This window comes from Acipenser ruthenus, chromosome 7, assembly GCF_902713425.1.
Source record: "Acipenser ruthenus chromosome 7, fAciRut3.2 maternal haplotype, whole genome shotgun sequence".
Lineage (NCBI taxonomy): Eukaryota > Metazoa > Chordata > Actinopteri > Acipenseriformes > Acipenseridae > Acipenser > Acipenser ruthenus.
Genome location: NC_081195.1, coordinates 21,904,738 through 21,928,407, shown reverse-complemented (window position 1 = coordinate 21,928,407; position 23,670 = coordinate 21,904,738). Strand labels below are relative to the sequence as shown.

General features: G+C 45.9%; 2 protein-coding genes across 4 annotated transcripts in view; both read left to right on the top strand.

The window, feature by feature from the left end:
• LOC117415496 (ryanodine receptor 1-like) overlaps positions 1-9,721 on the top strand; it is a gene marked incomplete in the record, with an annotated part of 96,898 nt that extends 87,177 nt beyond the window's left edge. Inside the window, 12 exon segments of the mRNA XM_059026618.1 lie at positions 81-308; positions 2,621-2,751; positions 2,899-2,941; positions 3,034-3,164; positions 3,857-3,917; positions 4,085-4,231; positions 4,795-4,929; positions 5,267-5,423; positions 5,743-5,807; positions 6,653-6,753; positions 7,195-7,246; positions 7,555-9,721. Coding sequence (XP_058882601.1) covers positions 81-308; positions 2,621-2,751; positions 2,899-2,941; positions 3,034-3,164; positions 3,857-3,917; positions 4,085-4,231; positions 4,795-4,929; positions 5,267-5,423; positions 5,743-5,807; positions 6,653-6,753; positions 7,195-7,246; positions 7,555-7,650 — 1,347 coding nt within the window.
• A 3,198-nt stretch (positions 9,722-12,919) lies between these two features.
• On the top strand, positions 12,920-22,895 carry LOC117415510 (galectin-6-like). Of its 3 annotated transcripts, XM_034025990.3 has the most exons (13): positions 12,920-13,030; positions 14,026-14,114; positions 14,547-14,751; positions 15,402-15,524; positions 15,639-15,680; positions 16,001-16,033; positions 17,321-17,383; positions 18,428-18,460; positions 19,370-19,405; positions 19,970-19,999; positions 20,804-20,892; positions 21,662-21,827; positions 22,490-22,895. In XM_034025990.3, exons 1-13 carry the CDS (start codon positions 12,986-12,988, stop codon positions 22,634-22,636), a joined length of 1,101 nt encoding a protein of 366 aa, XP_033881881.2. In that variant the 5' UTR covers positions 12,920-12,985; the 3' UTR covers positions 22,637-22,895. The 3 variants fall into 3 exon arrangements, with proteins under 3 accessions (XP_033881881.2, XP_058882605.1, XP_058882606.1); XM_059026622.1 differs by lacking the exon at positions 15,639-15,680; XM_059026623.1 differs by lacking the exons at positions 15,639-15,680; positions 16,001-16,033.
• Positions 22,896-23,670: the final 775 nt, after the last annotated feature.

The window sequence follows — 23,670 nt, the reverse complement described above, 5'->3', positions numbered from 1 at the left end:
ACTGTGCTGTATCACAGTTTGTGATGTTACTGTGGGAAACTCTCTTATTAGGGATGTTCTGTGCATTTTGTTTTTGAAAGGTGTCAGAGTCCCCCTCTGGCGACGATGATTTCGAAGGTTCGGGTCTGTTCGAGCAGGAGATGGAAGGATCCGGGTTCGAGGAAGGAGGGGATGAGGATGAGGAGGACAGTGTGGTCTTTTTCTTCCTGGAGGAGAGTACAGGGTACATGCAGCCCACCCTCTTCTTCCTCTCTATCCTCCACACTCTCATCTCCTTCCTCTGCATCATCGGGTACAACTGCCTCAAGGTAAGAGAGCAGGGATGTTTGAGTGCTGTTGTCCATTGAGGGCTTGGGGGTCCAGTGGTTAAAGAATAGGACTTCATCCCAGGAGGTTCAAATCCCGGCTCAGCCACTGACTCACTGTCTGTGGGACCCTGAGCAAGTCACTTCACCTGCTTGTGCTCCGTCCTTCAGATGAGACGTAAAACAAACGAGGTCCTATCGGAAGTGACTCTGCAGCAGCAGTTGATGATGCATAGCTCACCCCCATAGTCTCTACGTCGCTTTGGATAAAAGCATCCGCTAAATGACTGAATAACAGACTTAGTTGAGTCTGAGTCATCAGGGTCCAAGTCCGGGTCCGAGTCACTATCATTCGAGTCCAAGTCCGAGTCCTAGAAACAAACTCAAATCAATTTACAGTTTACCTAACGGACCACTGCAAAGTTGCACAAGTAAAGAAAATGTACAAGACCCAATGTATTGCATACCGATATATATTCACATACTGTTTTCTTAATGGCTACTGGCTGATCTCTCAAGTGTCGTTTCCCTACATGGGTCTTCATGAATTCAGTGACAAATGTGTCTTCCGTGTTTAATAGAAGTTAAGTTACAGAACAAATACAATCTGTGCAGCGGGGCTGAGTCTCTGTGCAGCGGGGCTGAGTCTCTGTGCAGCGGGGCTGAGTCTCTGTGCAGCGGGGCTGAGTCTCTGTGCAGCAGCGCTGAGTCTCTGTGCAGCGGGGCTGAGTCTCTGTGCAGCGGGGCTGAGTCTCTGTGCAGCGGGGCTGAGTCTCTGTGCAGCAGCGCTGAGTCTCTGTGCAGCAGGGCTGAGTCTCTGTGCAGCAGCGCTGAGTCTCTGTGCAGCGGGGCTGAGTCTCTGTGCAGCAGGGCTGAGTCTCTGTGCAGCGGCGCTGAGTCTCTGTGCAGCAGCGCTGAGTCTCTGTGCAGCAGGGCTGAGTCTCTGTGCAGCGGGGCTGAGTCTCTGTGCAGCAGCGCTGAGTCTCTGTGCAGCGGGGCTGAGTCTCTGTGCAGCAGGGCTGAGTCTCTGTGCAGCAGGGCTGAGTCTCTGTGCAGCGGGGCTGAGTCTCTGTGCAGCGGGGCTGAGTCTCTGTGCAGCGGGGCTGAGTCTCTGTGCAGCGGGGCTGAGTCTCTGTGCAGCAGCGCTGAGTCTCTGTGCAGCGGGGCTGAGTCTCTGTGCAGCGGGGCTGAGTCTCTGTGCAGCGGGGCTGAGTCTCTGTGCAGCGGCGCTGAGTCTCTGTGCAGCGGCGCTGAGTCTCTGTGCAGCGGGGCTGAGTCTCTGTGCAGCGGGGCTGAGTCTCTGTGCAGCGGGGCTGAGTCTCTGTGCAGCGGGGCTGAGTCTCTGTGCAGCGGGGCTGAGTCTCTGTGCAGCGGGGCTGAGTCTCTGTGCAGCGGCGCTGAGTCTCTGTGCAGCGGGGCTGAGTCTCTGTGCAGCGGGGCTGAGTCTCTGTGCAGCGGGGCTGAGTCTCTGTGCAGCGGGGCTGAGTCTCTGTGCAGCGGGGCTGAGTCTCTGTGCAGCGGGGCTGAGTCTCTGTGCAGCGGGGCTGAGTCTCTGTGCAGCGGCGCTGAGTCTCTGTGCAGCGGGGCTGAGTCTCTGTGCAGCGGGGCTGAGTCTCTGTGCAGCGGGGCTGAGTCTCTGTGCAGCGGGGCTGAGTCTCTGTGCAGCGGGGCTGAGTCTCTGTGCAGCAGCGCTGAGTCTCTGTGCAGCGGGGCTGAGTCTCTGTGCAGCAGGGCTGAGTCTCTGTGCAGCGGCGCTGAGTCTCTGTGCAGCGGCGCTGAGTCTCTGTGCAGCGGGGCTGAGTCTCTGTGCAGCGGGGCTGAGTCTCTGTGCAGCGGGGCTGAGTCTCTGTGCAGCGGGGCTGAGTCTCTGTGCAGCGGCGCTGAGTCTCTGTGCAGCGGGGCTGAGTCTCTGTGCAGCGGGGCTGAGTCTCTGTGCAGCGGGGCTGAGTCTCTGTGCAGCGGGGCTGAGTCTCTGTGCAGCGGGGCTGAGTCTCTGTGCAGCAGCGCTGAGTCTCTGTGCAGCAGCGCTGAGTCTCTGTGCAGCGGGGCTGAGTCTCTGTGCAGCAGGGCTGAGTCTCTGTGCAGCGGGGCTGAGTCTCTGTGCAGCGGCGCTGAGTCTCTGTGCAGCGGGGCTGAGTCTCTGTGCAGCAGGGCTGAGTCTCTGTGCAGCGGGGCTGAGTCTCTGTGCAGCGGGGCTGAGTCTCTGTGCAGCAGGGCTGAGTCTCTGTGCAGCAGGGCTGAGTCTCTGTGCAGCAGGGCTGAGTCTCTGTGCAGCAGGGCTGAGTCTCAGTGCCACAGTCCCTTTCTCCAAACAGGTTCCTCTGGTCATCTTCAAGAGAGAGAAGGAGCTGGCCAGAAAGCTGGAATTTGACGGTCTCTACATCACTGAACAGCCCGAGGACGATGACATCAAGGGACAGTGGGACAGACTGGTCCTCAACACACCGTAAGGGACTGGGCTGGACTGGGGGGAGGAGAGGGTTTACAGATTTATTACAGGCTTTAGGGTGATAATAATAATAATAATAATAATAATAATAATAATAATAATAATAATAATAATAATTTGTATTTGTTTTATATGTATCTACAGCTCTTTCCCAAGCAACTACTGGGACAAGTTTGTGAAGAGAAAGGTGAGCTTGCGTGTGTGTGTGCTGAGGAGGGACTGGGAGGGAGGGAGACAGCACTCTCTTGATCCCACATGCCCCTCCCTTTGTGCCCACAGGTTCTGGAGAAGTACGGTGATATCTACGGCAGGGAGAGGATTGCGGAGCTGCTCGGGATGGACCTGGCCTCTCTGGATATCAGCACACAGCATGAGAAGAAGCAGGAGCCCGACAGCTCTGTGCTGTCCTGGTGAGTCTCCCGTCGCTTCTGCACAGGGCTGAGATGAGCGTGAACAGAGACTCTCCTCTCTTTTTTTCATCTCTCCTCTCTCTCACCTCTCCTCTCTCTGTCCTCTCCTATCTCTCCTCTCCCCTCTCTGCTCCTCTCTCTCCCCTCTCTCTCCTCTAACCTTAACCCTTGTCCTCTCTCCTATCTCTCCTCTCCCCTCTCTGCTCCTCTCTCTCCCCTCTCTCTCCTCTAACCTTAACCCTTGTCCTCTCTCCTATCTCTCCTCTCCCCTCTCTGCTCCTCTCTCTCCCCTCTCTCTCCTCTAACCTTAACCCTTGTCCTCCCTCCTATCTCTCCTCTCCCCTCTCCGCTCTTCTCTCTCTGTCCTCTCTGCTGTCTCTCTCCTGTCCTCCCCCCTCTATCTCCTCTCCTCTCCCCTGTCCTCTCCTACCTCTCCTCTCCCCTCTCTTCTCTCTCTGCTCTTCTCTCTCTGTCCTCTCTGCTGTCTCTCTCCTCTCCTCTCTCTCCTCTCCCCTCTCTTCTCTTCTCTCTCCTCTCTTCTCTTTCTCTGCTCTCTCCCCTCTCTCCCCTCTCCTCTATTGAGATCCAACACTGTTTACATCATTATGGGTGCATGGAAAGGGGGGAGGAAGATCTCCTGACATGGGAGAGAGAAAGCTGTGATGAATAATGAAGGCTTCGTCTTTCCTCAGGATCACCTCAATTGACATCAAGTACCAGATCTGGAAGAATGGAGTGGTCTTCACTGATAATGTGAGTAGAGCTTTATAATACACACAGTGTTTTATATATGTCAATTCATTCAATATATATGATATATACATATACAGCTCTGGTCAAAAGTTTTGCATCACCTAGAATTTTAGGATTGAGACATAATTAAAAAAAATATATATATATATCTCCTCTCTCTGTTCCAGACCTTCCTCTACCTGGTTTGGTACATGGTCATGTCGTTGCTTGGCCACTACAACAACTTCTTCTTTGCCTGTCACCTTCTGGACATCGCCATGGGGGTCAAGACGCTCCGCACCATCCTGTCCTCCGTGACACACAACGGGAAGCAGGTAGGGGGCGCCAGCGAGCTTCGGGAAACACTACCAGTGGAAAAGTTGGCACTGACTTTATTACATTGAAGGCATTGAGAAAGACTTCTAGTGGAAACGTCAGTCATTGAGAGAGACTTCTAGTGGAAACGTCGGTCATTGAGAGAGACTTCTAGTGGAAATGTCGGTCATTGAGAGAGACTTCTAGTGGAAACGTCGGTCATTGAGAGAGACTTCTAGTGGAAATGTCGGTCATTGAGAAAGACTTCTAGTGGAAACGTCAGTCATTGAGAGAGACTGCTAGTGGAAACGTCGGTCATTGAGAGAGACTTCTAGTGGAAACGTCGGTCATTGAGAGAGACTTCTAGTGGAAACGTCGGTCATTGAGAGAGACTTCTAGTGGAAACGTCAGTCATTGAGAAAGATTTCTGAGAAACGTTTGTCACTGAATTTACTAAGTTTCTTATAGTGTTTCTATTGAAGACACTGAGACAGACTTGTAGTGGAAGTCACTGAAGTTTATTTGAGTGTTTGTATGGCAGATGACTTGTTGTGTGTGTGTGACGCCCTGCTCTCTCCTGCAGCTCATGATGACGGTGGGGCTGTTGGCGGTGGTGGTGTATCTCTACACCGTCATCGCATTCAACTTCTTCCGCAAGTTCTACAACAAGAGCGAGGATGAGGATGAGCCGGACATGAAGTGCGATGACATGATGACTGTGAGTCCCAGGAACTGTGTGTGCGTGTGTGTGTGCACGCGTGTGTGCGTGCGTGTGAAGGACTGTGTGTGTGTGTGTGTGTGTGTGAAGGACTGTGTGTGTGTGTGTGTGTGTGAAGGACTGTGTGTGTGTGAAGGACTGTGTGTGTGTGTGTGTGTGTGTGTGAAGGACTGTGTGTGTGTGTGCGTGAAGGACTGTGTGTGCCTGTACAGTATTTGTATTTCTGTGTGGGTTTTTTTTCTGGGTATATGAGTGTGTGTTATTGTGTGTGCCAGTCTGTATCTCTGTGTGTGTGTTTTCCGTGTCTCCCCTCACCCCCCTCCCCCTCTCTCCACAGTGCTACCTCTTCCACATGTACGTGGGGGTGCGGGCGGGCGGGGGGATCGGGGACGAGATCGAGGACCCCGCGGGGGACGAGTACGAGCTGTACAGGGTGGTCTTCGACATCACCTTCTTCTTCTTCGTCATTGTCATCCTGCTGGCCATCATCCAGGGTGAGACTCCTTTGTCTGGAAACGTTTGTTAGTACATTAATGTTGCTTCTCCATGACCAACACACCACTTATAGGAGTGCCTGTCTGGCTGCATTGCACACATGGGTGAGTCATTGCACGCTTCTGGTTGACCGATCATTGAGTACCTAAGTTACCTGGTAGTGGCGTTAAGGCTAAAAAAATAAATAAGAAAGAAGTACGGTATGAAGGATGAACCCCTTTCACCCCGTGCCTGCAACACTTACTGAAGGCCATTGCCACAGAGTAACTGAAGAGTGTTAAATGAGTGTGCTGCTGTGTCGCCCCCCTTCCTCCCCAGGTCTGATCATCGATGCCTTTGGAGAGCTGAGAGACCAACAGGAGCAAGTGAAGGAGGACATGGAGGTGAGTCACTTCTGTGGAGAGGAGCAGGGCTGTGTGTTCTCTACAGAGCCAGCACTGAGGCACTGAAACAGCGGGATTAGCCTTATAGAAGAGTCCCACAGTAAAGTGTGATACATCACAGTGAAAGCATGGTAAAGCACAGAGAGGTGTGGTAAAGCATAGGGAAGCATTGTAAAGCACAGAAAGGTGTGGTAAAGCATAGGGAAGCATTGTAAAGAACAGAGAGATGTGGTAAAGCACAGGGAAGCATTGTAAAGCACAGAGAGGTCTGGTAAAGCATAGGGAAGCATTGTAAATCACAGAGAGGTATAGTACAGCATAGGGAAGCATTGTAAATCACAGAGAGGTATAGTACAGCATAGGGAAGCATTGTAAAGCACAGATAGGTGTGGTACAGCATAGGGAAGCATTGTAAAGCACAGAGAGGTCTGGTAAAGCATAGGGAAGCATTGTAAATCACAGAGAGGTATAGTACAGCATAGGGAAGCATTGTAAATGACAGAGAGGTATAGTACAGCATAGGGAAGCATTGTAAAGCACAGAGAGGTATGGTAAATGCTTAGTATAACCAAGGGGGAAGAAACAGCTGCTTGGTTTGTGAAGATCGCTGCTGTTCTTAGACTCTGTGGAGGAGAACAGCGATCCACACAAACCCAGGCAGCTGTTTCTACACTCGTTTCACTCTGAATGGTGCATCAGCCCGATGGACAGCAGCGACCCTCCCCTGATTGTCAGTGCCTGATTTCTGCGGAGATCTCGATTAATCTTATACAGGGTTCGTGCAGCGCTGCTGTCCGCCTCTCTGTGTCCGGTGGGCTGACCCCATCCCTGTTTGTGTTCCTCAGACTAAGTGCTTCATCTGCGGGATCGGGAGCGATTACTTCGACACGACTCCGCACGGCTTCGAGACGCACACGCTGGAGGAGCACAATCTGGCCAACTACATGTGAGTCTCACGCCAACCACACGTACAGCTGTGACCTGCAGCTTTGCATCCCCCTGTAGAGTGAACCCAGCTGTGACCTGCAGCTTTGCATCCCCCTGTAGAGTGAACCCAGCTGCACCCTGCAGCTTTGCATCCCCCTGTAGAATGAACCCAGCTGTGACCTGCAGCTTTGCATCCCCCTGTAGAATGAACCCAGCTGTGACCTGCAGCTTTGCATCCCCCTGTAGAATGAACCCAGCTGCACCCTGCAGCTTTGTATCCCCCTGTAGAATGAACTCATTTTGCTTCATAAAGTCGATTGCAACCTGCTGATTAATGTGACGCTAACATATTGAATGTTGTGGTTTTCCCTATTACTTAATGAAAAACTGACAAAAATGGAAATGTTGTTGTTTTTAATTGAAACATTTAACTGAACTGCTGTTTTTTTTTTCTTCTCAGGTTCTTCCTGATGTATTTGATTAATAAGGATGACACAGAACACACAGGGCAGGTGAGTTCAGAAGCCACTGCGCTATCTCTTCCTCTCTTTCTCCCACTCTCTCTATCTCTCTCACCCCCTTTACCCTTCTTCCCATACTTTCTCAACCCCCTTTCATTCTCTTCTCCACTCCTTTTCCCATCTGTCTTTCTTTTACCCATACTCACCCCCCTCCCTTTACACTCTCACTCCCTCTCCCCTCATTATCTCCCCCTTACTATCCCCTCTCCCTCTCTCCTTCTCTCCCCCTTACACTGCCCTGCGCTCTGCTCTCACTTTCTCTCTCTCTCCTTCTCTCCCTCTCTCTCCGTCTCTCTCAGGAGTCCTACGTGTGGAAGTTGTACCAGGAGCGCTGTTGGGATTTCTTCCCGGCCGGAGATTGTTTCCGGAAGCAGTATGAGGATCTGCTGGGATAAAAAAGAAATCAATACTGGGAAGGATGAGGGCCGCATGACACACGAACGAGCAAATTAAAAACAGTGCCCTCCTACCCCACTGTGCGAGAGAACCAGCGCGTCTGAATGAAACTGAATGAAGAGAGAGAGGAGGGAGGGAGGGAGAGAGGGAGAGTGGTAGGGTTAGTTAATTGAGATTTTGTAATAATTGATCTGCCCCAAAACTGTATTGTTGATTATTTTCCTGTGTTATCGATAGGAGTTAAAAAAAAAAAAGTGTGCCGTCTCTGTTAAGTCCCACTGTCAGCTATGCTTGCAGAAGCACTGGGTTTAGTGGGGGAAGATTACTGGGAACCAGTCTCTGAATGGTTTACGGGTGTGTGGCCCGGTTTTTCACACTTTAATAAAATCTAAACGCGACAAAATCCTTATAAAAGCTCACCGTGGTAAAAGCACAGCCAAGTGTAATAAAGCATGGCGACAGCATGTGGAAAATGCAAGGGTTCAAAAAATCTGCAAACCAAAAAAAACAACCTAAATAACACGTAGTAGAGGAGTAGACAAATAGAAAATGATAGCGTTTGAACTATGATGTGCCTTATCTCAACACACCTGTTAGGTTGACCAGGGGCGTTGCAGTCATGAGTGTGCAAATTACTCACCTGTGCTGAACAAAGCAGGGGAAAGGTAGGAAGCTTCAGATATCCTTTACATTTCTCTAGGTGTTTTAAAACAGCGTGTGCTTCAGTCACTCTGAGTGGTTCTGGGTCCTGCTTATCCAACACTGAGTTCATTTAGTATCTAATTCTGTCTTCAAATGGCTTTGAGCTCAGCGCTCTCTCTCTCTCTCTGTCTCTCTAGAGAGGTAGATAGAGAGATAGATAGAGAGATAGGTAGATAGGGACAGAGATAGATAGATAGATAGAGAGATAGATAGGGAGAGATAGATAGATAGTGAGATAGGTAGATAGGGACAGAGAGAGATAGATAGATAGAGAGATAGAGAGATAGATAGGGAGAGATAGATAGTGAGATAGGTAGATAGGGACAGAGAGAGATAGATAGATAGATAGAGATAGATAGGGAGAGATAGATAGAGACATGGCACGCATCATTCTCCAGACAAGCTCAAAGGAAGCTCAAAGCCAGGTGGAAGCAGACTTGGAGAGAAAGCCCATGATAGCTCAATACAGGAGGAGCAACTGAACCCCCCCAGAACCCACGGCGAAGCCCCCATACAACAGCAAGGGGAAATCCACACAGCACAAATAACAATATTAGAACTGTGTTCCGCCAGCTGCCAAGTTAAAGGATTTCTGCGCTGCCATTGCTGTTGTTTTATAGATAGATGTAGGAAATCCTGCTTGCACAAATAGGAGGGGTGTGTGTGGTGCCATGGCAATGGTTTCTACTTGTCTTTAACCACACAACCCCACCCCCACCTGCCGAACCCCCATCTTACTGTCTCCCCCACTAAAAAAAATCCTGGCTGCCAAATAAAGAAAATCCTACGCTTGCGTTATTTATTTTGTGTCGCTTGTTCAAATCTTTTTTTATGTGTTCTTTCTCTCGCTTCTTTACTTGTTGCCAAACGGGAGAGACGTTAGCTTATGAGTTTAATGTCCCCACCTCCGTCCCCCCGCCCCCCCCCCCCCCCCCCCGAACTCCTCAGATCTCCCACTTCAAACATTTCTCAATAGGGCGGGGGAGTGCTTTGAGTGACTGCTGTGCCCACAATAGCATTGATTAAACATTATCACTGATAGCACAGTTTACATAGGCAAGCCCCTCACACTCCGTTCTGGTTTTTCCATTGTAAGCGATTCACAGCAAAACCATAATTAACAACCACATTCAAGATGTACATTTAGCAATGGTGACAAAGCAAGAAGAAAAAAAAGCAGGATCGCAATCACGTTGCAGACTTTTCTTTTAAATTGCAAGTTGATTATTGTTTTTGTAGTTCTTCTTCACAGGTGGTAATAACTATCCTGTTCTGTACCTGTTTGTGTTTTATTGCTGCGTCACCCATTGTACTTGCAAAAATAATAATAATAATAATAATAATAATAATAATAATAATAAATACAATTTAGAAAAATATGTTTTCAGGGAGTTCAAAAAAGTTGTCTTGTCAAACCATGTCAAATAAATCGATTTAAGCACTGCTGTAAAAACCTGTGTTGGTGTTTTATTTGTTGGCTTCTTCGTGTTTTGTTTACTTGCATGCAAGTCTGCGTCCACTTCATCGTGAGCAGGCCTCCAATTACAGAGGCTACAAGTCAGTCAGTCAGTGTGCAGGATTGGGCAGAGGGAAGTACTAGACTTCTATAAGGGTTTCATAGTCGCCTGCATTGGTTTTTTCCCCCTGGACACTTATCACCCTTCCTTAAATGTGCTTTACTTGCTCTTATCTGCCCCCTGTTTTACTGCATTTAATCCTGTACTTTAGAGTACTGTAATCTGTCAAGTGTTATTTAATCTGTAGTATTTTGTATTTAATCATATCCTCATGTAACTATCACTGACACTGTTATCTGCTCCGTTATTGAATCGTATTTTGTTGTACTTGATAGAACCAAAGTCATTGTATTTATCTTGCTCTTAATTGTATTATTACTTGTACTGTGATACTTGAAATGTATTTTTGTTTACGACTGTAAGTCGCCCTGGATAAGGGCGTCTGCTAAGAAATAAATAATAATTGTCCATCGGGGTTGTGGATAAACAGTGGTGTGGTGGAGACGCAGAAGGAGTGGGTGGGATCCCCCAGTGGCTCCCCTGATAGAAGCGGGTTACCACAGGACTCTTTGGCACAGTTCAGGCTTTTTAAGTCCTATTTTCAGTAATAGAGATCCACTCTAACAGCAAATCTCCCCACCTTTATTGACCTGACCTGCAGTCTGTCAACACTGCCAGCCAGCGTTGCTGTTTCACTCATACAACCCTTATTTTAAAAGATGGAATCATTTCTATATATGGGCAATGTTTCATTCGCAGCCGTTAAACATTCTTATCGCTCTGTGTGTGAAAAGTTATCTTAAAAAAGCAGTGAGGTGATTTGTTCTGTTATCGCTGGTCCCTGGCGTACTGTTCTGACTGTTTCTTTGTGTAAGGAGCAGTGGTTCTTGACAAAAGTCCCAGTTCCCCTCCTGGACAATGCTGTAAAGGGTGTGCCTTCTCCCTTTGCAAGTTTAAAATGAAAAGTAAAATGTCTGTTGTTGGGACCAAGGGGTGTGTCTGGGGGGTAATCGAGTCACAACTGTTTGAAATTGTTTATAAGATTTTCTCGACCAAGAAAAGATGCAAAGCTTTGTGAAGTTGGGCAGCTTTGTTTCGTGCTCTTTGACACACTCTCCCTCCCTCTCTCCCTCTCCCTCCCTCTCTCCCTCTCCCTCCCTCTCTCTCCCTCCCTCTCTCCCTCTCCCTCTCTCCCTCCCTCCCTCTCTCCCTCCTCCGCTGTGCTAATAAAACTGTTTCTCTCCCTCTTGGCAAACACTCAGTTTCTGAGGTGTACACAGGCCTGGGTGTGTGCTGTTTCCTGCCGTGAATTTTCTGTTAACCTTATAAAAGTGTACTGTAGTAAATTTGCAGTTATTTGGCAGTTTCCGCTTGGGTTTACTATGCATTTACCATAGTTTTTTTTTTTTATATCCTTTACCATGCTTACCCGTGCTTTCACCATGCTTTATCACACTTTACCATGCTTTTACTATGGGAAACTTTTGTAAGGTTTAGTTTACCATGGTTTGTTTTTAAATGTGCTTATAAAGCAAACAGTTGTAATAAAGCACAGTGAATGTAAAATAATAGGGAAGCATTGTAAAGCACAGAGAGGTCTGGTACAGCATAGGGAAGCATTGTAAAGCACAGAGAGGTCTGGTAAAGCATAGGCAAGCATTGTAAAGCACATAGAGGTCTGGTAAAGCATAGGGAAGCATTGTAAAGCACAGAGAGGTCTGGTACAGCATAGGGAAGCATTGTAAAGCACATAGAGGTCTGGTAAAGCACAGGGAAGCATTGTAAAGCACAGAGAGGTCTGGTAAAGCATAGGGAAGCATTGTAAAGCACAGAGAGGTCTGGTACAGCATCGGGAAGCATTGTAAAGCACATAGAGGTCTGGTAAAGCACAGGGAAGCATTGTAAAGCACAGAGAGGTCTGGTAAAGCATAGGGAAGCATTGTAAAGCACAGAGAGGTCTGGTAAAGCACAGGGAAGCATTGTAAAGCAAAGAGGTATGGTAAAGCATAGGGAAGCATTGTAAAGCACAGAGAGGTGTGGTAAAGCATAGGGAAGCATTGTAAAGCACAGAGAGGTCTGGTAAAGCATTGGGAAGCATTGTAAAGCACGGAGAGGTCTGGTAAAGCATAGGGAAGCATTGTAAAGCACAGAGAGGTCTGGTAAAGCATAGGGAAGCATTGTAAAGCACAGAGAGGTCTGGTAAAGCACAGGGAAGCATTGTAAAGCACGGAGAGGTCTGGTAAAGCATAGGGAAGCATTGTAAAGCACAGAGAGGTCTGGTAAAGCATAGGGAAGCATTGTAAAGCACAGAGAGGTGTGGTAAAGAATATTAAAAAACTTGTCAAACCAGGGTGAACTGTGGTAAATGCAAACTATCGCCATGGGGGAAAACTGCAAAATCGCTGTGCAAATTTACAGCAGTTGACTTTTATAAGGATAAAAAAAACCTTATATGATTTATTATTATTATTATTATTATTATTATTATTATTATTATTTATTACTTAGCAGACGCCCTTATCTAGGGCGACTTACAATTATTACAAGATATCACAGTACAAAGTATCACATTACAAAATATCACATTATGAAATATCCCATTACAGAATATCCCATTACAGATAAGAGCAGTTATAAAGTACAATAAAATCAGTAGCAAATAAGATCAAATTGAAATTAGAGCAAAATAAGGAATTCAGTAAATAATTTCATGTAAGAGCGAGTTCGACTGAGAGGAGTTAACTTCTAGTAAAAATATTTGCTTCTACGAGTCAAGTCCATTAAGAGCACACAGTGAGCACGATAAGTGAGTGAGAATGATTTCAAATAAGAGCAGTTACAAAAAAAAAAAAAAATACAGAGCTCATGAAATACAGAGCGAGTGAGGACTGAAAGAAGATTGCACTGTTACTGAGCAAACAACTTTAAAAGGGCTTTGTGCTGTAACTATAGCAACAGTGCCTGGTGTCGCTGACCACACTCTGAACCAGCTAGTGACTGCAGAGTTACAGCATCCGCCCCGCCCCACCTCGCCCCACCCCGCACCCATGGCAGCTATAAGAGCTGACCCCCCAGTCTGGCTGGCTTACCTGTCCCGTCTCCAGCTGGATTCAACATGGCTTTCATTCCTCCACCAGGATACCAGCCCATCTACAACCCTGTGAGTACCGTCGCTGAGAGAGACCGTTTGTGTGATTAGAACAATCAATCAATCAATCTTTATTATATATAGCGCCTTTCATAGCGTGCTTTACAAGAGAGTGAGGAACAAAGCATAATGCATTAAATACAGTGAAATACAGGGCATGGTACATGAAATACAAACAGTAAAAAACAATGCAAATACATTAAAGACAGTGAAATACAAGGCTAGGATGTGAAGTCTAAGCATTGTGGATGCCTGTGTCGTGCCTGAAATAGAAGCAGACATTGTTAAACACGCTTTATGGATTTAACCCTTTCATGCATGAAATATTGAAAATATCGAAGAAAGATAAAAGTAATGACACATAATCTATATCTTTTCATTTGACATTGACAAGTTTATTTCCATGACTTTATATGGGGGGGGGGGGGGGGGCATATGATGCTCTCAAGCATTTGTGTCGTCCGTATGTCCCCATAGATATAAAGACTAGAAGAGTTTGATTTTTTTTGTATTTATTTTTTTATATATACACGTGTGCTTAAACTTTATTCAACCAGAAAAAATCCTGTTGAGATTAAAATCTAAATTGAAAAAAAAAAAAAAAAAAAAAAAGGTTTTCAAGGGAGACCTAGTCAAGAAGTTTTGCCTTACAAACAACTATGTGCCAGCGCTTTAGTCTTCAGAGAAAGAGAGATTAACATAGGAGACGGCAGGTGTTGGTTTCGAAACAAGAAAAGCTGTCCCCAGGTAACTTCTGCACTGAGTGGTTTATATATGAACATAATTTTGATCTTTTAAAAAATTATATCACAAGTCTGCCCGGAAGCCATACTAGTAGTACAGCATTTCATGTTAGATTTTGAAATGTCAGTTGTCAGTTTTCAGTGAAGTATCTGGCAAAACTACAAAACGGTGTGTAATTCAATATGTAAATATGTAGCTAAATGAGTTCATTCTACAGGGTGATGCAAAACCTTTGAAGCTGTTGTACTCTCCCTCCCCTACAGCCCGTTCCCTACATCGGACCCATCTATGGAAACCTGCGGCCTGGAATGTCCGTGTACATCCACGGAGAAGTCCCTCACAGGATCACCAGGTATCAGAAAACGAACCAGAAAAGCAATCTGGGAAAAGAAAACGTGTTTGCAGTCAGAGCACTTCTCTTATGGTTTCTGATGACTCATACAATATTGATCTGCCTGGCAGTTGTGTTGTGTTAGTGCTGATAGCTTTAATATCTTTGATCTCTGAGTCACTGTTAATACCTTAATGGCAGCTTACCACACAGTCATTTAACAAAGGGGTAGATTGGGTGATTAAGCACATGCATGGAACTTCTTTTTAAAATGTCAGTCTTCGCGAAGTCAAGCCAGACAAATCTGTACAAACCACAAAGATACCAACGGTGATTAACTTCCACACTTCTTTGTCTCAGAAGATAAAGAAGTCCAATCTGTATCCACCATAGTGACGAACAGTGATGACTCAGAGCTCCTGCTCCGCTCTCATCCTCTGTCGCCCCCCGCAGGTTTCAGGTGAACCTGCAGTGCGGAAACTACGAGGGCTGCGACGTGGCCCTCCACTTCAACCCACGCTTCGACGGCTGGGACAAGGTGGTGTTCAACACCTTCCAGAACGGGAGCTGGGAGGGGGAGGAGAAGAAGAGGGAGATGCCATTCAGGAAGGGGGAGGACTTCGAGCTGATCATCATTGTGAACCAGGACGGGTACCAGGTGAGAGGGGGATAGGGGAGAGGGGAGTTGATCATCATCGTGAACCAGGAGGGGTACCAGGTGAGAGGGGAGAGGGGAGAGGGGAGAGTGGAGAGGGGAGCTGATCATCATCGTGAACCAGGAGGGGTACCAGGTGAGAGGGGGGAGAGGGGAGAGGGGAGTTGATCATCATCGTGAACCAGGAGGGGTAACAGGTGAGAGGGGAGAGAGGGGAGAGGGGAGAGGGGAGCTGATCATCATCGTGAACCAGGAGGGGTACCAGGTGAGAGAGGGGAGAGGGGAGAGGGGAGCTGATCATCATCGTGAACCAGGACAGGTACCAGGGGAGAGGGGAGAGGGGAGAGAGGAGCTGATCATCATCGTGAACCAGGAGGGGTACCAGGGGAGAGGGGAGAGGGGAGCTGATCATCATCATGAACCAGGAGGGGTACCAGGGGAGAGAGGAGAGGGGAGAGGGGAGCTGATCATCATCGTGAACCAGGAGGGGTACCAAGTGAGAGGGGAGACGGGAAGAAAGGAATTCGAGCTACCGGGTAATGAAGGAGAGGGAGAGAGAGAGACGGGAGGGGGAGATGGAGAAGGAGAGGGGAATGGGGGAGAGAGCTGAGCTACCTGTTATCCCTGAAACCCTCTCTGTCCCGTCTCCTCAGATCAATGTGAACGGACAGGAGTTCTACCTGTTCCAGCACCGCATGCCCTGCGAGCGAGTCAACACTCTGGACATCACGGGGGACGTCATCATCAAGAGCCTCAACATCATCGGCGGGGGCGCGGTGAGTCACGCGGCAGGGGAGCGAGGAAATATATAGATATATACTGTATAGATATATATACTGTATAGATAGATAGTGATATTTGTGTGATGTTCTCTTGTGGTTTCCTCTCAGCCTCAAGGAGGAATGCCTGGTTATGGAGGAGGGTTCATGCCGGTGAGTTTGGGTCTCCGCGGTACTTTCTGTTCTGTGTGTTGTCATAATGAATTGTTATAACACTAGACTCTGTGTGCAGTGTACTGTAGTGCAGTGCAGTGTTTTCAGATCTGCATTGGAGCAGCACGTGCCCTTTGTGTGTTTGTTTGTTTTTTTGTGGGTGTTATTTATTTATTTTTTTTGCACGTTACAGTGCATTAAGGGTACATTTTTTTCCCATGTTCACTTTTACCCTGAGATGGCAAAGCTGTGCCTGTTGTCTCTCTGGGTGCAGCTGTTCCAATAAGCTGTTATTCTAACTCCTGCATCTCTCTAAACAGCAGGGCGGAGGGATGCCGGGATATGGAGGATCGGTGAGTGACACAATCAGAAACCAACGGCCGAACCCAAACTCTAACAGACTTAACAAGTGCCGGAACAAATTCTGGAACAGGAGGGGTGGAAATAAGACTCCCATTGCATAGCGGTTTGATCCTTTCCTGGTTTCTCTATAGTGACCGATTTTTTAATTTATTTTCCCCCAAATTCGGAATGTCCAATTATTAGGGGTGCAACCGTTAATCGATGCATCGAGTTATTGATCGTCAGTCCTTACATTTCCCGAGCTTCGATTACATATTGGTGAATCAAATTAGAGCCCAGTTTGAAGTTTTGCAGTAGAGTGTGCTTCTGTTAGGCCAGCACAGTAGATGAGCGCGTTGCTAGGATACACACCTTAGGCCTCTACATTCGTGTTGGATTAGCCCTATCCTATTCACGTTTTTTTATTTCTCGTTTCAAAGCGTGCTGTGTTTGGATTATATGGCAACATTAAATAAAAAGAAGCAGAATTTAGTACGCTAGTTAAATTAGTCCGGATTTGTGAGATTCATTCAAATGCTTTTGCTTAGCTTTTGGACATAAAAACTGTAACAAACAGCCGTAGTTAAGATAGAAATTACTTCTGTTAAAATATAGTAATTATTATTATTATTATTATTATGATTATTATTATTATTATTATTATTATTATTATTATTAAAGGGATCTCTGATGCGGACGCACGCATTTTCTTTTCAGTTGTTCAAAACTCGTCTGTATTTTTTATATATATAATCGGAAGTGTTCTTATTTGAATGTCGTGCCTTTCTGTTTAACTATGATGCACAACGTTGTTTTTAGTTATTGGATTTTCTGTTAAAAAAAACCAAACAAACGAATGCTTGTTCTTTATTTTGAAAAATAAAAACGTACATGCACCAGTTATCGTAGATAAATGTCTACACGATAATCGAATACGAATTTCAGGTGCCGATTGAACCACTACCAGTTATGTTTTTTCTCCTCACCCTGTGGCGTCGCTTTAACTGGATGAGCCACTCGGGGACTCTCTTCACTATGAAGTTAATAATAAGACACACCTGAGCTTGTTATCCGCACACACTGGGGCTGATCAAGCTCGTAGTAAAACCTGGACTGGGTGACACTGCTGTGCAACAGGAGTCTTACTACCATCCCTGAAGCAAACACTGCTTGAAATGTATTAGTTGACAAAAATGACTACTTGTTTACGTTCATATAATAGAATTTATGAAAGATTGTATCAAAGAGGTGTTTTTGTAACGCCTGTGTCTCTCTCTGTGTTTCTCTGCAAACATCAGGGAGGAGGCATGCCAGGCTGTGGAGGACAGCAGGGAGGAGGCATGCCAGGCTATGGTGGACCGGTGAGTATCACACAGGAAACCAGCCCCACACACACTGCCCTCTGCTGGTGAGATTGGTACTGCACTGCACGGAGGATTCAAAACACTTAGTCGTCACACACACACACTCCCATTGAAGAACGCACACACTCACACAGACACTCACACACTCACATTGAAGCACACACTCACACAGACACGCACACAGACACTCACATTGAAGCACACACTCACACAGACACACACTCACACAGACACGCACACTCACACAGACACACACACACTCAGAAACTCGCACACTCACACAGACACACACACACTCACACACACTCACACAGACACACACACACTCGCACAGACAGACACAGACAGACACAGACAGACACAGACACGCACACAGACACGGACACAGACACGCACAGACATACACAGACACTCTCACACACACACACTCACACAGACACGCACAGACACGCACACACTCACACAGACAGACACGCACACACTCACACAGTCACTCACACAGACACTCACACACTCACATTGAAGCACACACTCACACGGACACACACACACACACTCACACAGACACGCACACTCACACAGACACTCACACACTCACACAGACACGCACACTCACACAGACACACACACACTCACTCACGCACACACTCAGACACTCGCACACTCACACAGACACACACACACTCACACACACTCACACAGACACGCACAGACAGACACACGGACACGGACACAGACACGCACAGACATACACAGACACTCACACAGACACTCTCACACACACACACTCACGCACACTCACACAGACACGCACACACTCACACAGACAGACACGCACACACTCACACAGACACTCACTCTCTCACTCACACACTCACACAGACACTCACACAGACACTCACACACTCACTCACACAGACAGTGTACTGTACAGTTCACTGCATATCCCTCAGACAGGCTCCTTGTTATTCCTGTAATGTGATTGTTCAGCGTGCTGTAATTGTAACGGCTGTGTCTCTCTCTGTGTTTCTCTCCAAACAGCAGGGAGGAGGCATGCCAGGCTATGGGGGACCGGTGAGTATCACACACACAGAGCTCCCTTTCAGCTGAGAGCCCTAATCAGCGTTCTTTCTAGAGCACTGCTCTGCATCAAACCGCTAGCGATCTGGTGCTTTCATCTAGCAATCGTTGCTCAGATTGATTGATTATCAGGATAGTTAACCGAAGAATATCGCTCAGTTGGCAAGTTGCTGCACTTTTTTTAAAAGCATATTTCTTTACCCAGTAAAGTATGCAGCATTCAGTATGAAACGAGTTTGCTATTCCAGTACAACAGCAACCAGTCCCTCAAACGTTTCCCTCCAGTGAAAGCATAGCAGAGTGCAACAAAGCATAAAACATGGTAAAGCATAGGGAAGCATTGTAAAGCACAGAGAGGTGTGGTAAAGCATAGGGAAGCATTGTAAAGCACAGAGAGGTCTGGTAAAGCATAGGGAAGCATTGTAAAGCACAGAGAGGTGTGGTAAAGCATAGGGAAGCATTGTAAAGCACAGAGAGGTGTGGTAAAGCATAGGGAAGCATTGTAAAGCACAGAGAGGTCTGGTAAAGCATAGGCAAGCATTGTAAAGCACAGAGAGGTGTGGTAAAGCATAGGGAAGCATTGTAAAGCACAGAGAGGTCTGGTAAAGCACAGGGAAGCATTGTAAAGCACAGAGAGGTCTGGTAAAGCATAGGGAATCATTGTAAAGCACAGAGAGGTGTGGTAAAGCATGGGGAATCATTGTAAAGCACAGAGAGGTGTGGTAAAGCATAGGGAAGCATTGTAAAGCACAGAGAGGTGTGGTAAAGCATGTTAAAAAAAAACCTTTGGTAAATGCATAGTATAATTATGGGAAAGAGATGGAAGTTTACCGCGGTGAACTTGTAGAAGGGTAGGGTTAGAGTTTGGCATGGATGGCAATTTGTTCTCTTATATTTCAACAGGGAGGGATGGAGGGATATCCAGGAGGGAACCTACCGGTGAGTTTCAGTCAATCAATCAATCAGTCAATCAATCAATCAATCAATCAATCCCTTTATTTAAAAAGGGGTAAAAAAAAAACAAAAAAATCACACACTCTCACACACACACACGCACTCACACACACACTCTCACACACACACACGCACTCACACACACACTCTCACACACACACACACACTCTCACACACACACACGCACTCACACACACACTCTCACACACACACACGCACTCACACACACACTCACAGAGCAAAAAAAAAAAAAAACTACATGAACGTAATTTTCATGTATCAAATTATGTAATCAAAGAAACTACGAAATGAAATTGCAATAAAAGTCTACCAGAAGCCATAGTATTAGTACAGCATTGCGTGTTGGATTTCAAAATGTCACATTATTCTATTATCAGTTTTTCATTAAGTACATGGAAAACTGCAAAGCGGTGTGTAATTTTTATATTTGTCATTTCGTTCATTATATGGAAAACTACAAACATTTCTGAACGCCCAGTGTGTTTCATTTATTAATTTATTTCTTGTTTTCTTTACTTTTCATTTCAGGTCATGGGAGGGCCAGCTGTCTACAACCCAGTAAGCAGACTAAACACACTCTTTGATTCTCCTATTATTATTATTATTATTATTATTATTATTATTATTATTATTATTACATGTATAATAGATCATACAAAGAAAATAGCCTGTTTAGTTTTTTCTTTATAGTTTGTGTAGAATTAGTTTTGTTTGTCATGTTAATCAATGCAGTGGTGATGGGTGATTATATTAATACAAATTATATATATATATATATATATATATATATATATATATATATATATATATATATATATATATAGGCAGTGTTGTGTAGTGGTCAGGGTTCTGGACTCTTGACCGGAGGGTCGTGGGTTCAATCCCAGGCGGGGGACACTGCTGCTGTACCCTTGAGCAAGGTACTTTACCTAGATTGCTCCAGTAAAAACCCAACTGTATAAATGGGCAATTGTATGTTAAAATAATGTAATTGTATGTAAAAATAATGTGTTATCTTGTAGCAATTGTAAGTCGCCCTGGATAAGGGCGTCTGCTAAGAAATAAATAATAATAATGATATAGGATATGTTTAGGATTTCATATAAAACGGTACTATATGTCCAGTAGTTTACTCAGTGCCACCCACAGATATTTTAGGGCCTGGGACACGTTTGTAGGCCAGTGTTTCCACCCCAGACTAGCCCCGGGCGCTGAGGCCAGTGCAACGCTGCACAAGAAGACAGGCAGCTGGGCATGCCCGGGGTTCGAACCAGCCTGCTCCTGTGTGCGCTACCCCCCGGCAGCGCCTGTGGAGTCACACAGTGATGCTCGGTCTCCTCGTCTCCCCACCTCTCTCTCTAGGTTGTTCCCTACTCCAATATGATCCCAGGAGGTCTGACTTCCAAGAGGACTATCATTATTCGAGGGATGGTCCCACCCGGAGCCAACAGGTAAGACAGAGCGGGACTTTCTTCTGAAAAAGGAGTCCCTTCTAAAAGCCTGCACAGTCAGCATGGAGAGTCGATACCACGGCACAAATCTCTTTCAGCCTTTTCTGTCAGCCCAGAAGCGATTCGGCAAGCATTCGTTTTAATAGAACGCACAGTGTAAACACGTATTATACAAATGTCCTGTTTTAATATCCATTGTCAATCCTTCAGTCTCCTTCTTTGCAAAGTGTCACCATATGTTTTGTTTAGCTCGTACTAAAGGTTATTTTACCATGGTTTGTTTTTTAATATGCTTTACCAGACCTCTCTTTGCTTTACAATGCTTGCCTATGCTTTACCAGACCTCACTGTGCTTTACAATGCTTCCCTATGCTTTACCACACCTCTCTGTGCTTTACAAGCTTCCCTATGCTTTACCACACCTCTCTGTGCTTTACAATGCTTCCCTATGCTTTACCAGACCTCTCTGTGCTTTACAATGCTTCCCTATGCTTTACCACACCTCTCTGTGCTTTACAATGCTTCCCTATGCTTTACCAGACCTCTCTGTGCTTTACAATGCTTCCCTATGCTTTACCAGACCTCTCTGTGCTTTACAATGCTTCCCTATGCTTTACCAGACCTCTCTGTGCTTTACAATGCTTCCCTATGCTTTACCACACCTCTCTGCTTTACCATGCTTTCACTGTGCTGTATCACACTGTGCTGTGGTTTTATGATGGGGTACCTCTCTCAGGGTCTCTGTGCTGATGCTGTCTCCTGGCTGCAGGTTCAACATTAACTTCTTGGTGGGCTACTCGCGTGACATTGTGTTCCATCTGAACCCGCGCATCTTGGAGAACGTCGTTGCGCGGAACAGCTTCATCGGGGGCAGCTGGGGCCAGGAGGAGAGGGAGCTCGAGTTTAACCCCTTCCAGGCAGGACAGTACTTTGACGTGAGTGCAGCAACAGCGCTGTTCATCCATCACGAGTGTGAACTTAGAAACATTGCAATACAATAAAAACACAATGTGTTCAACAACAAGCGTTTCCACTGGAAGCTTTTCTCAGTGTCTTCAACAGAAACACTACAAGAATAATTAATGGTTTCCACCAGAGGTCTTTCTCAATGTCTTCAGTGTAAATTCAATTTGAATTACCCATATTCATTCCATGTCAAAATGTTTGTCACGGAATTTACACTGAAGACACGGAGAGAGACTTCTAGTGGAAATGTTTGCCATTGAATTTACACTGAAGACGCTGAGAGAGTCTTCTAGTGGAAATGTTTGCCATTGAATTTACACTGAAGACGCTGAGAGAGACTTCTAATGGAAATGTTTGCCATTGAATTTACACTGAAGACACTGAGAGAGTCTTCTAGTGGAAACGTTTGCCATTGAATTTACACTGAAGACGCTGAGAAACATTTGTCATTGAATTCATGAAGTTTCTTTTAGAGTTTCTGTTGAAGACACCGAGAAAGACTTGCGTGTCATTGAATTTCTCAAGTTTCTTTCAGTGTTGGTTTTGCAGTGAACACAGTGAAGCTCACGTCTCTCTCTCTCTCTCTCTCTCTCTCTCTCTCTCTCTCTCTCTCTCTCTCTCTCTCTCTCAGATCTCGGTGCGCTCCGGTAACCAGCGTTTCAAGGTGTTTGTGAACGGCCAGCATCTCTGCAACTTCAACCACAGGTTCATGGAGTTCCAGCAGGTGGACACCATTGAGGTGCAAGGAGACGTCCAGCTGTCCTACGTCCAGTTTTAGTAACCCCAGACCCCAGACTACCACAGTATTATTTTTGACCTCAAAATAACAGAAGCTCTATGTGAACAACAAACTCCTTGTGCTGTGTTCTGTTCAACCTTCTTCCCAAACATGTGGCCTGTTCATATAAATACAAAAATGATCATTAAAATATTAGGTGTGCGATTCACGTAACGAGAAATTATTTTCACTTAAGTGTCTGACTTGAGTAAAATATGTTTAAAATTTGGCCCAATTTAAATAAAAATGTAACGAAAAATATACTGTACCTTATGTAATCTGTTGAAGTATCAGTGTGTGTGTGTGTGTGTGTCAGTGTGTCTGTGTCAGTGTGTATCTGTGTGTGTGTGTCTGTGTGTGTGTGTCAGTGTGTATCTGTGTGTATCTGTGTGTGTGTGTGTCAGTGTGTCTGTCAGTGTGTATCTGTGTGTTTGTGTGTGTGTGTGTGTCTGTGTGTGTGTGTCAGTGTGTATCTGTGTGTATCTGTGTGTGTGTGTGTCAGTGTGTCTGTCAGTGTGTATCTATGTGTGTTTGTGTGTGTGTGTGTGTCTGTGTGTGTGTGTTAGTGTGTATCTGTGTGTATCTATGTGTGTGTGTGTCTGTGTGTGTGTGTCAGTGTGTATCTGTGTGTGTGTGTATCTGTGTGTCAGTGTGTATCTATGTGTGTGTGTGTCAGTGTGTATCTGTGTTTGTGTGTGTGTGTGTCAGTGTGTATCTGTGTGTGTGTCAGTGTGTCTGTCAGTGTGTATCTATGTGTGTGTGTGTGTGTGTGTGTCAGTGTGTATCTGTGTGTGTGTGTGTCTGTGTGTGTGTCAGTGTGTATCTGTGTGTGTGTCAGTGTGTGTGTGGGCAGGTATTACTATCAGTTGGCGGACAAAATTTGAGAAATTGTCCCCACAAAGGTAGTAACTCCTGAATAAACGATGTTGTGGGGACGTCCCCACTTTGTAAAACACCTTTTTAAGAACTAAATATGCCTTCAAAAAAACTTTAAAAATAATATATTTAATTTGTTGTCGACTTTCACCCTGTGT

What these genes read in the sequence shown, in the direction of transcription:
- LOC117415510 (XM_034025990.3), top strand. Translation starts at nt 12,986, where the DNA reads ATGGCTTTCATTCCTCCACCAGGATACCAGCCCATCTACAACCCT. An exon ending in TGAACCAGGACGGGTACCAG is followed by an intron (nt 14,752 to 15,401) that starts GTGAGAGGGGGA and finishes CCGTCTCCTCAG; the next exon opens with ATCAATGTGAACGGACAGGA. An exon ending in GTCCCACCCGGAGCCAACAG is followed by an intron (nt 20,893 to 21,661) that starts GTAAGACAGAGC and finishes TCCTGGCTGCAG; the next exon opens with GTTCAACATTAACTTCTTGG.